The sequence below is a fragment of the Condylura cristata genome, unplaced genomic scaffold (assembly GCF_000260355.1).
Source record: "Condylura cristata isolate star-nosed mole 26May11 unplaced genomic scaffold, ConCri1.0 scaffold00015, whole genome shotgun sequence".
Taxonomy (NCBI): Eukaryota; Metazoa; Chordata; class Mammalia; order Eulipotyphla; family Talpidae; genus Condylura; species Condylura cristata.
The window spans coordinates 26618953-26635771 of NW_004567116.1; the positions used below are offsets into that span (position 1 = coordinate 26618953).

Genomic DNA, 16819 nt, shown 5'->3' on the forward strand with positions numbered 1-16819 from the left:
ATACATAGACCTAGAAGGAATGTTAAAGATAGTTTCAGCAGAGTACTTCGTCAATCTGCCTGTTCTGCTCCCCACTCTGTCTCTGGTGAATCCTCTCACCCTGTACATCTCTGGCTTGTACCCCAGTTCCATATGAATAAATAAATAAATCTTTAAAAAAAAAAGTGTTATGGTTAGGAAGTTACAGGATCCTGGTAATAAACATCTTATGTTGTATGCCGAGTTATTTTAAATTTTAAAAAAATATTCCAACATAAAACTATACATAGACCTAGAAGGAATGTTAAAGATAGTTTAACCCATCATTTTCCAAGTATTATTTATAGTTGTGGAGAGAATATTGCTGGGGGAGCAGAGGAAGGGGGTTTCTCTGGTTAAGTGTGAGCAGTTACAAAATAAACTGATCTCTGCAGCAATTTCTGAGTCTTAAATGTTACGCCTCACCAAGAGACTATATTATACAGTATATCCTAAAGTTACTTAACTCCTGAACCCACCTTCTTTTTCCCCTCCTCCCAATCCCCCAAAAGAATCATCTCTATTTTAGGAACACATTTTTACAAAACTGTCCTCTGGACTATTTGATTTTATAAAGGAGAAAAAATTTTTGTAATATGGTTCTTAATTCTATAGAGTAGATAGGTGGCAGTTTGATCTTTTATTGAGGCAGAATAAAGTTGGGTTTAAGTTATTTTTGGATATTTATATTTTATGGAGGATTGAAATCATTCAAAGACTGTCTTTAACTTTTTGACGGATTGCAGTCAACATAATCACCACAAGGTCCATCCATTTTGTCCCAAATGGCCACTATTCCATCTTCACAACTTTGTAATATTTCATTTAATATATGCTCCACAGTTTCTCTTTTCATTCATATGTTGAAGAGTACTTGACTTTATTTAATGATTTGACAATTATAAACAAAGCTATAAATTTAAGTAAGATAGGTTTAAAAAAATATAATCAAATAAATTATCATTGTCAACGGTAGATCCTCTGTAGTGGTCTAGGTGTTGAGTCTCATTGCTGTTACCAGTATGGCCTGAGGTTGATCCAGGGAGCTGACCCGTGTATGGCACAGCAGACCTCACCTATCTCACTGCTTATCTCCTTAGCAGTGTATTTTAGTGAAATCTGCCTCATCTGTTCCCCTTTCTGTGGTTAATACACACAGATACAGACACACACACCTGCACCTCTGGCCTATACCTCCATAATTCTATGTAAAAAAATTAAATAAATATAATTTTCAACAGTAAATAAAATAACTTAGGTTGACAGTACAGTTTTGTATTCAGTTTTGTATACATTACAGCCTGTACCTTATATGATAGTGTTAATTTCACATCTTTATTATAGGTAACAGTCCAGGTAATACAAATTACCTTGATTAGTCAGCCAATTGGAAATAAAAACTTGTGTGCTGTGAGAAATGTTTATATTAAAAGATGTCTATATTTGTAAAAGTTTTTTAATACCATGATTGCTACATTGGAATTCAGAATGGCCGTAGAAATAAATAGCTGGGGAATCTAAAAAACAATTAGTGTGATGTCAATTGATAGTGATTTTTTAAGTGATTTTATGATCATGTTATTGGGGGCCCAGAGCCCATATTTACTGGAACTGTATTACATCCATTTTTTAAGTAATTCAAAGCATTTTTGCTTATTGAAAAGTTATTCCCATTGAGTCAATCAACAAAGGATGGTTTGTTATTGGACAACTTGTATGATGTATTAACAAGTTAGGCCATTTCAAGGGTAATGAGTTTGAGTCAGTGTTTCAGAAATAGTAATGTACATGGGAGTATCTCTGAAAATGGTCATGATTAAATCATCATTTTTTTCCTTTCAGTTTTTAATGATGGCAGTTCCAGGGAATTAATGAACCTTACTGGAACAATTCCTGTGCCTTACAGAGGTAAATTTCTTCTAACTTTGCTTATTTTTTTTCTTCACAAAAGTTACCAAATTGTTGTAAGTAAATTAAATCTACTTTTTCTTACCATTTCATGCTGACATAGCAATTCTTAACTTCTGTTCTAGTTGAACTTGATTTGGCTTATGCACCAAATAGTTTCACCTTCCCTCCCCACTCCTTCTTTACTAAGATATATGAACAATTAAGTCCTTACATGCACTGGAGGAATTTGATGTTTCAGAGATTCAGAGAATCTTACTTAACTAGAAAGAAATGTTAAATATTCAACTGCACACTGTATTCAGATTTTTCTGACAGTGGGAAACTGTATATTAGAATCACCCAGATAGAGTTCACCGTAACGTGACTAAGATTTCATTTCTCACTGTATAATCTATCAGTTTTGTGACAATGGACATCTATAACACTTCAATAATTGTACCTAGCTCATAAAGAAATTCATTGTGATAACATATACCAAGGATTTAGCACAGAGCCTATTCTATAATAAGCAAATATCAAAAGTAGATATGCTATATGGTTATAATGTTGGTGGATTATGTTAATAATAGATAATTATGTCTCCACTAGAAAATCCGCCACTCTGTCGGATTACTTTAGAGTGAGAAGAGAATTTCAGGTCTGTCTTAATAATAATCACTTTCTGGTAGGGCACCTTAGTCCATAGTCTTCCTTCAGTACCCCTTCCCAGTGAACCTTCTTAACTGAAATGCCAAGAGTCAAATAACAAAGACTGGATTGAGCCAGAAGATAATTTATGAGGAATAGTTTTACAACAGTAAGCAAACACTGGCAGAATAGTGATCATTTAGCCCCTTAATCCTGCTGGTATATTTTACAAACTGAAAATTTGAGAAACCAATCTTAAATGAAACTTTGAAACAAAATAATTGTGATTTTTTTAATAGATGTCAGTTGTACTTCTCTCTTGGATTAACTTCTAAGCCATTAAAAAGTAATATTTATTGGGGTCTCTCTTTCTCTTTCAGGTAATAAATACAATATTCCAATATGTTTGTGGCTGCTGGACACATACCCATATAATCCTCCTATCTGTTTTGTTAAACCTACTAGTTCAATGACTATTAAAACAGGAAAACATGTTGATGCAAATGGGAAGATATATCTTCCTTATCTACATGAATGGAAACATGTAAGTATGAACAGCGGTCTATGAATTAGTTACATTTTATATATATTTTTATCACTAGTATCCATTTTGTATTAAGCCAAAGGTGATTCCAAGAAAGATAAGTGAGTTCATATAATGTAGTTAACATTGAACTCAACATAATTATAAAATGGCTCTCCAAAAGAACTAACTCTTGACTATAGAAATTGGTAAGTTACAGAGTATGAACTCCCTACTATTTGCTTGAGTTGAACCTTTAAAAATAGATAAATTTCAGGCTCTTCCTGGTGGTGCAGCAAGTTAAAACACAGAACTAAGAAGCTAAAGCCACTTCAGCATGAGTTCAATCCCCACCAGCCCTGGAGGTGATCCACATGTTGTGGCAGATCTCACCTGACCCACTGCTCCCCTCAGCAATGTGCTTTGTCGCTAAGCCTGTTCTGCTCCCCACTGTGTCTCTGGTGAATCCTCTCACTGCCCCTGTACCTCTGGCCTGTACCCTAGTTCTGTATACACAAATAAATCTTTTTAAAAAATAGATAAAATTCAAGCCCTTTCTGGTGGCGCAACGAGTGAAAGCACAGCGGTATGAAGCTTGTCACAGTTACTACAGCATGAGTTCAATCCCTGGCCAGGGAAGTGACCCACATGGTTTGGTAGACCTCTCCTGGCCCACCTGCTGCTCCCCTCAGCATAGTATTTCAGTATACCTGCCTGTTGCTCCCCACTGTGTCTCTGGTGAAACCTCTCACCCACCAAACCTCTGGCCTGTATCCCAGTTCTGTATGCATAAGTAAATCTTTTTTTTAAAAATAGATAAAATGCACATAGTGAGATGTATTTTTTGAAAAATGGTATATACTTGTGGAATATATTTGTGAAACTGTACAAACCTTATCAGAATGTTCCTATCAAGAAGTAATAATAGGAAACTTCTGTTTCTGCCTTTGATAGTATAACTGGCAGACCAGTGTTCCTGTCAAAAATAACTAGAAAACCCAAAGTATAGACTACATCTGTGGTGAAGTTTTGGCAAACTGTAAAAGCAATTGGGAAATTAAGAAGCTGTTTAGCTAATAGAGATTGGGTTCATTTCAGAGCCTAATGAACTCATGACTGAAATATGTGATAAGATAAAAAATGTTATGAAGTGAGAAATGAACCCATCCAATAACTAGTTGGAACCACTTTACCTGGTCTGGTTTGTCTTAAATTAGTGGTTGAAAGTTATTTAAGAGAAAATTGAGCAATACTTGTGGAAATATAGGTAGTCTCTATAACCATGGTATTAAAAGGAAAGATCCTAAACCATTTGTATCTTGTACAATATAGTGAATTCTAAGCCAAAGTACCTATAACTTCTGAGTGCCTAATACTATCTATAATATTTAATCTGTGAGAATGTCTTCTTGGAAATACTTTTTTGACTAGTACCTACATCCATCACCATTGTACCAAAATCCTTAATCTGTCCAGTAGAAATGGAAGTTTTAGTTAGCCGAATAAAGTAAAATGAAGAATAATCTGATTTTGTTTTTAATATACTACTTTACCTAGTGCTGGTTTTATATACTGGAGGCTACAGCCTTGCTTACATAAATCATTAAATAACTTTAAATCACCTAACTTTATTAAATTTTCATGTTTAGGATCTGACAGAGAACTAACTGTGAAGCAGGATTAGAAACGGTCAGACTTCCTTTTTACCTAAAAGTAAATCTGTCACTGGCTTAAATTTGTTTTCTGTTCTTAGCCACAGTCAGATTTGTTGGGACTTATTCAGGTCATGATTGTTGTGTTTGGAGATGAACCTCCAGTCTTCTCTCGTCCTACTGTTTCAGCATCCTATCCACCTTACCAGGCAACAGGGCCACCAAATAGTAAGTACATTTGAGATCAGATTTTTACATTTAATGTGAACAAAAGAAAACAAAACCTTGTAAAAAAAAAATGTTAATGACTTCATTTTTTTTTATAGCATATCAAATTAGTGGATATTTTGGAGATATCCTGAAGCCTCACATCTGCATGTACAGATTCCCACCAAAGACTGGCATTTGGGCTTTCATTTGTGGGTAGAAACCTGAGTAATGGTGTGCCGAATTCCAAAATGGAGAAGGAATGCTGGAATAGAGCTAGAACTTGTTTTTAATTATGCATGCCATGGAATAGCCTTATTTGATCAACTTGGTAGCAGATATAAATTGAAAGTCTCACCTCAGTTTTCTAGATGAGAATTAATTACAGTCAATTAAGTGATTCCCATCTAGCTATTCTAGGTATACACAATTGGACATCTAGCTCTTAGCTTCCTTCTCTTTAGTACAGCCAATTCATAATTTTACCTGATGTGAGGGTATCTGAACATGAAGACAGTACCAATTCTCCCCAAATTGGTAAATGTTATATCTGCTTTTTAAAATAATTCTTACTGATACCTTCAAATCACCTTGGATAAATGAGAGTTGGTTGTACTTGTTTTGACTACTAAGTCTGTTACTGATTTCATTGTAATTTGAACTGCCTTTTGTTTTAAAAACAAATTTGAGATTATAATTAACCAAATTTATTTATTTTAGATTATGAGCTGTCATTTTTCTCATACTGAAATTTTCTCTTCCTACTTAATCCCTGTCTCCAGGGGTATCTTGACTAACAAACTGAATAGGATTCTTAACAAAAAATTGTGAATTCTTTTCTTTCCCTACGCTTCCTAGAGTAAGCTTGGTTTTAGGCTTTAGCAGCCTTTAAAGATTCTAGTGATTTTGTTTATCAGAATTTTTTTTTAATCTTAATAAATTCTATTGACTCTGATACCTGAGATTAGAGTATCTTGTTCATTTATGTGTCAAACTCCAAATTTCTTCAGTTCATTGCTTGTGCTTATTTGCTCAGATAATATAGGCAGTGAGCACTTAAGGTAATAAAGATATTCTTTCCAGAGTTTTAGAAAGTCTCTTAGGCAATAGTTTGTCCCTAAATTTCTTCTGGTTTTATATTGGCATTACAAATACAGCTTGCTAGGTAGAGATTATATTGATTATTGCAGTTCAATTTTATATTCATTCACTGTAAGTGATATTACATGTTCTAGAGTTAATTTAAATCAGTTACTCAAAAAGACCAATTTTTTGTTCATCCATTCCATTTTTAAGATGTACTTCAAGGGCCTCCCTGGTAGTTCAAGAGTTAAAGCACAGCACTGTGAAGCTGTCCACAACCACTGCAGCATGAGTTTAGTCCCCGGCCAGGGAGGTGACCCATGTGGCACGGCAGACCTCTGTTCTTACCCACTGCACCCCTTAGCAGTGTACTTTGTCTGTCTGCCTGTTTTGCTCCCCACTCTGTCTCTGGTGGGTCCCCTCACCCCCTTGTACCTCTGGCTTATACTCCAGTTCTTGCATGTAAGACTGACCACTGGCCTTAGAAATGTATGCTCAGCAGCTCTGATAAAGACTTCTAAAGCTCTTGGTCAGAATCCAGCATACTTCATTCCTTGAGGTTCTGTCTCTTGCCTTTAAGCCCTCATATTATATTCCTTTACTAAACCACTTTTGTTTCTCCCTCCTAGGTCTGGATGATTTCCTTCCTTTATAATCCCATGTATAGCATCCTCATCATAACACATATCATTCTGCATTATTCTTTGTCTATCCTACTAGACTCTAAGCTACTTGATGCCAAGGATTCTTTTTTTTCCTTTTTCTATCTCATGTACAGTTCATGTGACATTAATGACACTAAAATATTTGTAAATTTAATTCAGAAAAATCCATTGTTGTGTTCAGTGTGAAAATTTTTCAAAGAATATTGATTCTCAGGCAAGTCATTTACACCTGAGGCCAACATTAACTGTTCTTTTTCTTCTAGCTCTGGCACTACTTTAGTTTTGTCAGTATTGTTCTTTTTAAAGAAAATAAAAGGCATTCTTTAAGCTTGGTAGATTTACATCTTTTTTTCCTGGTATTTCCAACCTTTTGTTTTTACCAGTCTAATGAATAAGAGTTTTTTTTCTATGAGACTTCATATAGTAACTTGAAGTCTTTGAAAGTGTCTCTTAAGCCAACAAAACCAGCTGTGCTAAATGGTCAACATTATCTTAAAAGAAGTATCAAAAGATAATAAAAAGGCTGCTTTTTAAGAAGCTGACCTTCTACATTCCTCTGTATTGCAAATTAAGCTGGCTACTATCTCCAGTTATAAACTCCTCAAGAGCTTACGCACCCATCAGGTTGACCTGTTTGCCAGTTGCTCCTTGTTGGGATTATCGTGCGTGTTGTTGTAAAATGTTTAATGATTTGAAAATGCAGTGAAGAATATTTATTGTTTGAAGGTAAGAATTAATATGGATGGAGTTTTTATTTTTGGTGGTAAAATTTGGATTCTGTGTAAAATTTTGCTGCTGTTTGAATAGTGCATTGTGTCTCATCAATAACCTATGTGTCTAGGACAATGCACATCTTTTTTTTAATGTTAAAAATTGTTTTTAGCTTCCTACATGCCAGCCATGCCAAGTGGAATCTCTGCATATTCATCTGGATACCCTCCCAATCCCAGGTAAGGAAAACTTATGTTTTGAAGAATTGTAATAGAAATTCTATTTTAAAACCAAAATAATGAGTGCTAACTCAGGAGTAAATTTGGTTGCAAGTTAATGAATGGTAAAAATTCATTTATTATTAGAACTTTATAAGCAGTTCAGTGCTATTTACAGAGAGGGATGGGTGGAGTAATGACAATGATCTTGATTGGTTTTGGACCTTGAATCTTTGTTTTCAAGAACACTATGTAGAGTAGATGGTTAAAAAAAAAAGGTTAACAGAATAGTAATGAAGATGAATGAGGCCAAGGAGAAAATATTTTAGCACTTTAAAAATATTTTAACTTTTCTGTAAATTATAAGAACAGTGAATGATTTTTATAATGGCATTAGTCTTGTTTCCATGGTATATGTTTATTCAATTCATAGCTTATATTGCCAACCTTTATTATCCATTTGATAACACAGGTAAATTGATAATGAAATTAGTATATAAATTGGTCTGTAATTTATAACTAGGAAAATCACTAAGATCTAATTATTAACCTTCATTTCGAACATGTAGTTGTTCTGGTGGTAATTAGGAAGACTTTGCAAATGTGGGGGAACTATGATTTTTAGAACAGAATTTCTTTGTCAGGGAATGGAATAAAGGTGCAACTTTCATAGCTACTACATATCTCCCAAGACCTTCCTTTATTTCCTCGGTCTGATATTTATTTTCCACTGTACATCTCCTGAACTTCTGTGAACATTTGTTATTCCATTGACTTACCAAGTCACTAGACTTGTTTATAGGAATCTTGGCAATATTTTGATTATTAGCATTATGAGGAAGATATTGCTGTATGTCTTAGCATGTATTCAAGCCCTTAGATATGGTGCCTTAAGTATAATAAATAATAAATTTTAAGAAGTGTACAAAGAAAAAGGAATGTGGGGGCCCACCCTCGTGGTACAGTGGGTTAAAGTGCAACACTATGAAGCTGTCTGAAGCCACTACAGCATGAGTTCATGCTGGCCAGGGAGGTGACCCACATGGTGTGGCAGACCTCTCTTGACCTGGCCGCTGCTCCCCTCAGCAGTGGATTTCAGTAGACCTGCCAGTTCTGCTCCCCTTTCTGCTCTCTGGTGGGTCCTCTCATCCCCGCCCCCACACCTCTGGCCTGTACCCCAGCTCTGGTATGCATACAAAAATAAATCTTTAAAAAAGAAAAAGGAATGTGAGAATGCTGTAAAATTCTTTTTAAAAACAAGGCAAAGGGGACTATAATTTGAAAAAGCATGCTATAATTGTTTGTGTACAAAGATAGAAAATGTACTACTCAGTTATCTTTTTACAGAAAAAAGTGATTAACGCTGAGAGAGAAAAACTATGAAGGAGGAATTGTACATGCTCATTAAATAGAAAGGGAATTTTCTGAATAACTGTAGGCCTGGAAGAGTTTTATAACAGGTTGCTGAAAAATTCAGCAATAATGATCATAGATTTTCTTTGAAAAATGTGTGTAAATGGGTGGAACTTGAGAAAAAAGCAAATTCGTCACAGTTTTCCAAAAGGTAGATTCAGATATTTCAATAAAACATTGTTTCCTCGAAGCATTATAGCATGGATTATTTAAAAAACTAGAAATAAAAATCCGATAGCCTGCCTTTAAGTGTCCACTGAACACAAAAATGCTTAATTTTTTCCCAAAGGTTTTGTGTTTATACTGATATGTAAGAGTGTATCACAGTTACACTGGATTTTTAGCAAACCGCATAAAAAATTTTTTTGTTGGGGGCAAATTACAAGTATGAGCTGGTAGAACAAATATTGATAGAAGAGTCTTTGGGCCACTGCACTGAAGCGTTGTTACTGGGCTGACCAAGTAATTTTATGGACTTGAAGGCAGTTGTAGCTAAGATAGAGTTCATAATATTTGTCAGCTAGTAATCATTTTATTGTTTTACTGCTAAGCTAGTGCACATTCAGAAGAAAGTAATTAAGTCTGAAAATCATGTCCGGTGAAGAATAATTGAAGGATTTAAAATAATTTTTAAATATTTCACTCATAAAACTGAGGGGGAAATGTTAGAAGTATTAGCATATCAAATAATTGTCCAGAATGTGCATTTAGGTGAAACATTGTATGTATAATACAGAGAAATTTAAAAGTACAAACATAAATATCTTCTAAGTAGGATGTCTTCTCATTTTGATGTACATTTTTTTCACTATGCAGTTTTTTGGTTTGATACAGTGCCATGTTTCTTTCTTATTTCCCTGACAGTAGGATTGAGTGCCCAGACACATTTGAGACCAGTGTCAGGGAACATATCACCTATGTTTTCTTCTCTCTATTTTATGGTTTTAGACTTTATATCCTACTACTTAATCTATTTGGAATGAATGTTTATGGTGTTTCATAGGGTCTAGTTTCACTTTTTTGTATGTGTCCACTTTTCCCAGCACCATTTATTGAAAAAGCTTTTGTCACTCCATTTATATGCTCATTGCTTCTTTGTTATAAGTTACCTGTCCATAATGCTTGGTCTTACGTATGAGCCCTCAGTTCTGTTTACTGATCTGTGTTTCTGTTTTTATTCCATTACCATGGAGTTTTAATCAATATTGTTTTCTAAGTCAAGGAGCCTTGACAACTCCATTTTTGTTCATTTTTCCTCAGGAGCATTTATGCGACTCAAGTCTATATTTGTAGTTCCAAATACATTTTGTGATTTTTTTTTTAATCTAGTTCTGTGATAAATAGTATTGGGGTTTTGATAGGGGAATGCATTCAATATGTATATTCCTTTGCTAGTATACATTCTAGAAGTGCTATTTCTTCTAGTCCATGAGTTTGGAATATCTTTATCTCTTTTTGTCTTCTCAGCAGAGTTGAATGCGCTTTTTAATGATACTGTAAGTAATGTTTGGTTTTCTGAAGATTTAATGTTTTTTGTTCGTTAGTTTCCCAGGCTGTCCTTACCCACCTGGTGGTCCGTATCCTGCCACAACGAGTTCTCAGTATCCTTCCCAGCCTCCTGTGACTACTGTTGGTGAGTTCCCTTCAAAATTGTTTTCCTCCATATAAAGAAAACCAAAGGATGCTGTCAGGATTAGTGTATTTGTCTTGTCCATATAAAGTGCTTAATAAATTAGAATACTAATTTATTCTCTGAAGGAAAACTTAGTGGTCAGTGTTCTATAATCTAAAACTTAATGTGATTTACAATCATAAAAATGAATCCTGGGGCCTCCCTAGTGGTACAAGGGGTTAAAGCACAGCAGTGTGAAGCTATCTGTGGCCACTGCAGCACTGGTTTGATCCCTTGCTATAAAGGTGACCCACATGGTATAGCAGACCTCTCCTGTCTCGCCTGCTGCTCCCCTCAGCAGTGTATTTCAGTCAGTGTGCCTGTTCTGCTCCTCACTCTGTCTCTGGTGAATCAGGCTGCTCCCCTAGCCTGTACCCCAGTTATTGTATCCATAAATAAATCTTAAAAAATAAAAAGGTGGGCCCTCCTTGGTGGCGCAGAGGGTTAAAGCACAACACTATGAAGCTGTCTGCAGCACAAAGTCAATCCCTGCCCCGGAGGAGATCCACATGGCGTGGCAGACCTCTCCTGACCCGCCCGCTGCTCCCCTCAGCAGTGTACTTCGTCGATCTGACTGTTCTGCACCCCACTCTGTCTCTGGTGAACCCTCTCACCCTCCGCAACTCTGGCCTGTACCCCAGTTCCGTACGAATAAATAAATAAATCTTTAAAAAAAAATAAAATAAAAAGGAATCCTACCAGGGCATAAAAATTAACTCTTACCACTTTTTCCCTACATGTCATATATTTATTGTTGAACTTTGTGTATGTGTGTTACAAATACTTAAGGTTTTCTTAACCTGCTTGTGTATATAAAAGTAAATGAACATCTTTAGGAAAAGAAAGCACCACTGGATAATAATACTGTATCAAGTAAGACAAATCACTGTGGGTTAGTACTTCTTTATTGTGTTGCATTTTAGAGTTGCCTCTATTTAATTTTCTTTAGCTGCAAATGTTCAAGCAAGATGAGACCATATAAACTCTACCCTCTTGTGTGAGGATTCACTAGAGACAGAGTAGGAAGCAGAACAGACAGATCAATGAAGTACACTGTTGAGGGGAGCAGTGGGCAAGACAGGCGAGGTCTACTGTGCCATGTGGGTCAGCTCCGTGGCTGGGGATAGAACTTGTGCTGAAGCAGCTACGGCTGTGCCTAGCGCTGTGCTCTAACCTGTTATGCCACCAGGGAGGGACCATAGACCTTTTTTCTTAATCACCCCTCTGCTCCCCATGAAAATTAGTATCTTAAGAGTCTACTGCGGATCTGTTTAGGTGCTACATACATGTATAAAAAAATAACAAGATTTTTTTCACCTTCTGAGATCCAGTTTTCACCCCCTTAGAGGAGTGTTAGCACCCTGTTGAGAGTGCATGGATTGTAGTGATGTTGGCTGAGACTGCTCCTGAACTCAGAGGAGTAAGAACTAGAGAGAACAGTTTCACAGATTACCAAGGCTTAGGGCTAGGAAGAGAGGTGAATGAATGAGCTATTCCTTAGCCAACAGCAGACTGTAACCAGAGAACAGAGAAAAGCAGAGGAGAAAACTATGTTGTTGTGCTTAGAATTTGGAAGAGGAATATAGATGAAAGCTTAAAGTACATGGTTCCTTCAGAGTGTTTGAAGGAAAATGTGCTCTTGCTGAAAATAGGAGGTTAGAACTTTCGAAGAGTGTGTAGTTGAGCTCATCATTAAAAGGGTAGGAAGAGCAGGAGAAGAGAATGGAAACTCAGTTTATGGTTTCAGTCATCTTTGAAGATACTGAGTTTTGCTTTTGAGGGCAGAAAGTAAAAGAGAGCTTAGGGTTTGTTTTTTGGTTTTTTTTTTTTTTTTTTTAAAGATTTATTTATTCATATGGAACTGGGGTACAGGCCAGAGATGTGGAGGGTGACAGGATTCACCAGAGACAAAGAGGGGAGCAGAACAGGCAGATCGATGAAGTACACTGCTGAGGGGAGCAGTGGGCGGGTCAGGAGAGGTCTGCCACACCACGTGGGTCACCTCCGGGGCAGGGATTGACTTTGTGCTGCAGAGGCTGCAGACAGCTTCATAGTGTTGTGCTTTAACCCTCTGCGCCACCAGGGTGGGCCCAGACTGCTTAGGGTTTTAAGAGTCAAAAGATTTGAGGACATTAGTTAGGTTATAGCAAGTGAGACCTTAGGGTTAGAAGTCTTGGTGATCTGACAGATGTGAGACCATTGTGGCTAGCAGCCTGTCTGCAGCACTGTAAGTGATGGACACAGAGTAGGGCCGAGGGGGATGCTCCCTGGTAGCAAGAGTTGTGGAAAGAGAAACAGAAGGTACCAGAAAGGGTATGTGGAGATATGAATTGGTGAATGCAGGAAGGTTGCTGATCATCCTGGTTTCTCCAGAAGATGACACGAATAAAAAGGTGTTCAGAGGAAAAAACTAAAAAACTGAGGGTACTGAGTTGATAGGGGATGCATTCACTAGTAAATTGGTTAAGACATAGTTAGGTATTAGAGGTCAGGAATATGAAAACAAGGCCTCAGGGGGACAGTGTCTAGAGACATTCAGAATGCTCCAGCATTTGACATAACCTCATCGGCCTTCATACAATGCATCCTCTGACAAAAGTAGGCTGTTCTGAGTCCCTGGCAAGAGAATTATTTACTTTTATACCAAGAAGGTTGGGAAAGCTCCAAATCTGTATGTAGTGTGTGCCCAGGCCCGATGCATGGAGTTCGTTGTGAAACCCGAAATGCTTATGAGGCTCTCCGAACTGAAAAACATGTCAGCTGGTCCTGTGGTGGCGCCATGTGTGCAAGACATGTCAAAGACATGTAGGCTTTTCTTAATGAGAAGCAGAAAGTCATTGTAAAGCTGTTAAAGGCACAAGCACAGAGTCAGAAGCTACAGAAAAAAAATGAAGCCTTTTTGAATAATAAAAGAAAAACAAGGCCAGTTTTCAAAAGGGAAATGTGGTTGTTCTCTAGCTTATAACTCTGAATTTCAGAGCACAGGCTACTTTGCTTCTCAAAGTATGAAATAAGCTGAAATAACTGTTAAGTAAGTTCTGGAGACAGTGTACTCTGGATTTGGATGTTATGATCACCAGAAATTCTGATTTTATATTTGATCACTGTAGGGTGAATTCTAGTTGGGCTCTCCTAAGTATGATGTTTCTAACAAAAAAAAAAAAAAAACAGGGAAACCCTTGTAGGAAAAAGAAGTGAACATTGGGAGTTGGATATTGGGCTCTTTCATTCTGTACAAGTCTCAGTCTTTGGAGCACATTTGGTAAAGGATGTTGTCCAGGAAAACTTAGCCATGAGAGACACTGTACTCATTTCATTCACGAGAAGATGCAAGTTAAAAAAAAATGTGTGTGTGTGTATAGTTCTTCTGTGATGGAAAATGAGAGAAAAAGTAGAACTTTAGACTCAGGCTCTTTTGAAATCTGTGGAAACTGAAGCCACCAAAGTCTGCTAGTGCCATTTATTTTCTTAAAGATTTATTTTTATTTGTATATACAAGAACTGGGGTACAGGCCAGAGGTGCTGGAGAGGTGAGAAGACTCACCACAGACAGAATGGGGAGTAGGACAGATGAATATACTAAAATACACTGCTGAGGGGAGTCCTGAGCTAGACAGGAGAGGGCAGCTACACCATGTGGGTCACCTCCCTGACAGTGATTCGAACTTGTGCTGGTGATAGCTCCATAGCCCTGAAACTTTACTGCTATGCTGGCACAGCAGCCCATCCAAGCCATTTAAAGAAGTCAGGAAAGCCTTCAGTGTAAGCTGTATTAACCAACTTGGGTAGAAGACAAATAACAATCTAAGAAGTAGAGTCACCAGCTCATGGAGCATTTGGAAATGTGATCAAATGGGATTCTGAAGAGGAAGCCCATGTGTAGACAGCATGATGCTCTGTTATAAACAGTGTATCTTGGCGCCAAAATGGGACTTATGTTGATGGAAATGTATAGTGAGAGTTTAGGTACAATTTTGTAAATAGGTAAAGGTGCTTTTCTTTTTCCCTGATGAGTAACTCATTGTCAATGTGATAAAAGTTTTTAGCTAAAGTTGAATTCTCCACATACTTCATTATCACATGTAACCAAAAATGAAACTGAAGAACTGGTCATCCTTGAGTCTACTATACTTGTGTTAAAGGTAGGAAAATAGCTACAGAATATATTTGATTTGAAATGTACCAGAAAATTATAGATACTGATAAGAAACATTTGGAAGAAAATAGTAAGGAATCTGAGAGAAAACAAGTTCACCAGTTAAGTTTTTTGAATGTCATTTTCTCTTGCTTGGTTACTCTCTCCTGTGCTTTTAGTAAGAAGTAAAGGAATATAAGTCTTGTAGAAGAGAAACTTTGGTGACCTGTACATTAGTTTAGGAAACTGCCTACTCTCGGCTGCCCTCCTCTAGGCCTTTACAATGGGCTCCTGTCTTTGGTTTAGCAGTGACGCCTGTAAATGGACTTAACCTGAATTAAATGTTATCCCTGTTACATTTGTTGGAGATTTAGAATTATTGTAATCTGTTAGGATGTAGCTTTTGACTTAGAGAAGACAGCTGGTTGTTTGAGCTGTAGATATCAAGAGGGTTGATAGTACCCTCTTGCAGGGAAAGCATCTATGAACTAACTCAGATTTTAATGTTACTTTTGATGAGATAACGTTTAACATACAGTTTCTTCTTTCCTCCCCCTTGAAATTATCAGCCCGCGTTGCCCTGTATTTTGAAGCTTTTTTATTTAAGGAATAAAGCAACCTTGGGAGATAAGTGTTTTTTGTTTTTCTCCTGTAGGTCCTAGTAGGGATGGCACAATCAGTGAGGACACCATCCGGGCCTCTCTCATCTCAGCAGTCAGTGACAAGCTGAGATGGCGGATGAAGGAGGAAATGGATCGTGCCCAGGCAGAGCTTAATGCCTTGAAACGAACCGAGGAAGACCTGAAAAAAGGTCACCAGAAATTGGAAGAGATGGTTACCCGTTTAGATCAAGAAGTTGTAAGTAATTTACTGAATAACTGTGATGGTAGTCTCGATAGTGTTCTCCATATATATGTGCGTGCCTTGGTTATCCTGGACATTAGCATGTCTTTAAGCCTTTGAATATAGGATAGCTTAAAGTGGAGCCTGTGATTGTAATTGGCCTTTGATTGGGAAATAGATGTATTTAGGGCATTTTGCTTATACCTTCATCCTGAGATGATCGTGTTTTTACCCAAAGGAGGACTGGTTGAATGCTCGATATTGCCATAAGACTTAAGAATTTTCAGAGTGCTAAGCCATGATAAAGATCAACATACCTTAGATACAGACTTAAGGGTCAGTTCCTTTGCTTCCAAGCACTATTTGAACTATATTTACAGTATCTCTAGCTCTTCCTGTTAAGTATCTTAGATGATCTCTAAAAATGGTTCCCTACTTACTTGGCCCTTAAAACTCTACAGTCACGCAAATTGGGAGGTTCAAGTCTTCGTGTTCATTTTAAGGAGACTAGGCATTTTAAGAATGCCCAGGCCATCAGGGATATCCACATCCAGAAAGCCAAGTGTCTGAAGGATGTCACTCGATAGAAGCAGTGTGTGCTGTTCTGTCATTACATTGGTATAGCTGGTAGGGGTGCCCAGGCCAAAAAGACAGCTGACTTTTTCTGCACATGCTTTAAAGTGCAGCACAGTGCTGAGCTTAGGGTTTAGATGTAGGTTCCCAGTTGAGCACATCCAAATGAACGAAGTCCCCAAGACGTACCACACAGCTCACAAAGCTCAGGGTTACACTAACCCACAGATGAGCTCCCCCTGCCACACTGAGGATACTTGCTGAAAAAGAGCAAGCAGATTGCTACCAACCCAGAAGAGGGCATACACAAAAGAACAAGATCCCTGAAGGAACTAAAGAAACAAATTTAGGACCTTGGAAATAAATTCAACATAAAATAAATGCAAATAAAATATCTTCAATGAACCTTTTTTTTTTTTTTAAGATTTATTATTTATGCATACAGAACTGGGGTACAAGCCAGAGGTACGATGAGAGGATTCACCAGAGACAGCATGGGGAGCAGAACAGGCACATCGACAAAGTACCCTGCTGAGGGGAGCAGCGGGCAGGTCAGGAGAGGTCTGCC

General features: G+C 37.3%; 1 protein-coding gene across 1 annotated transcript in view; it reads left to right on the plus strand.

Annotated features, from left to right (window-relative positions):
* TSG101 (tumor susceptibility 101) overlaps window positions 1–16819 on the plus strand; it is a 26133-nt gene that overhangs the window by 6314 nt on the left and 3000 nt on the right. Inside the window, exons 3-8 of the mRNA XM_012725602.1 lie at window positions 1861–1926; window positions 2937–3100; window positions 4833–4959; window positions 7570–7636; window positions 10573–10661; window positions 15491–15693. Of these exons, the coding sequence (XP_012581056.1) occupies window positions 1861–1926; window positions 2937–3100; window positions 4833–4959; window positions 7570–7636; window positions 10573–10661; window positions 15491–15693 (716 nt within the window). The remainder of the gene's footprint in view (window positions 1–1860; window positions 1927–2936; window positions 3101–4832; window positions 4960–7569; window positions 7637–10572; window positions 10662–15490; window positions 15694–16819) is intronic.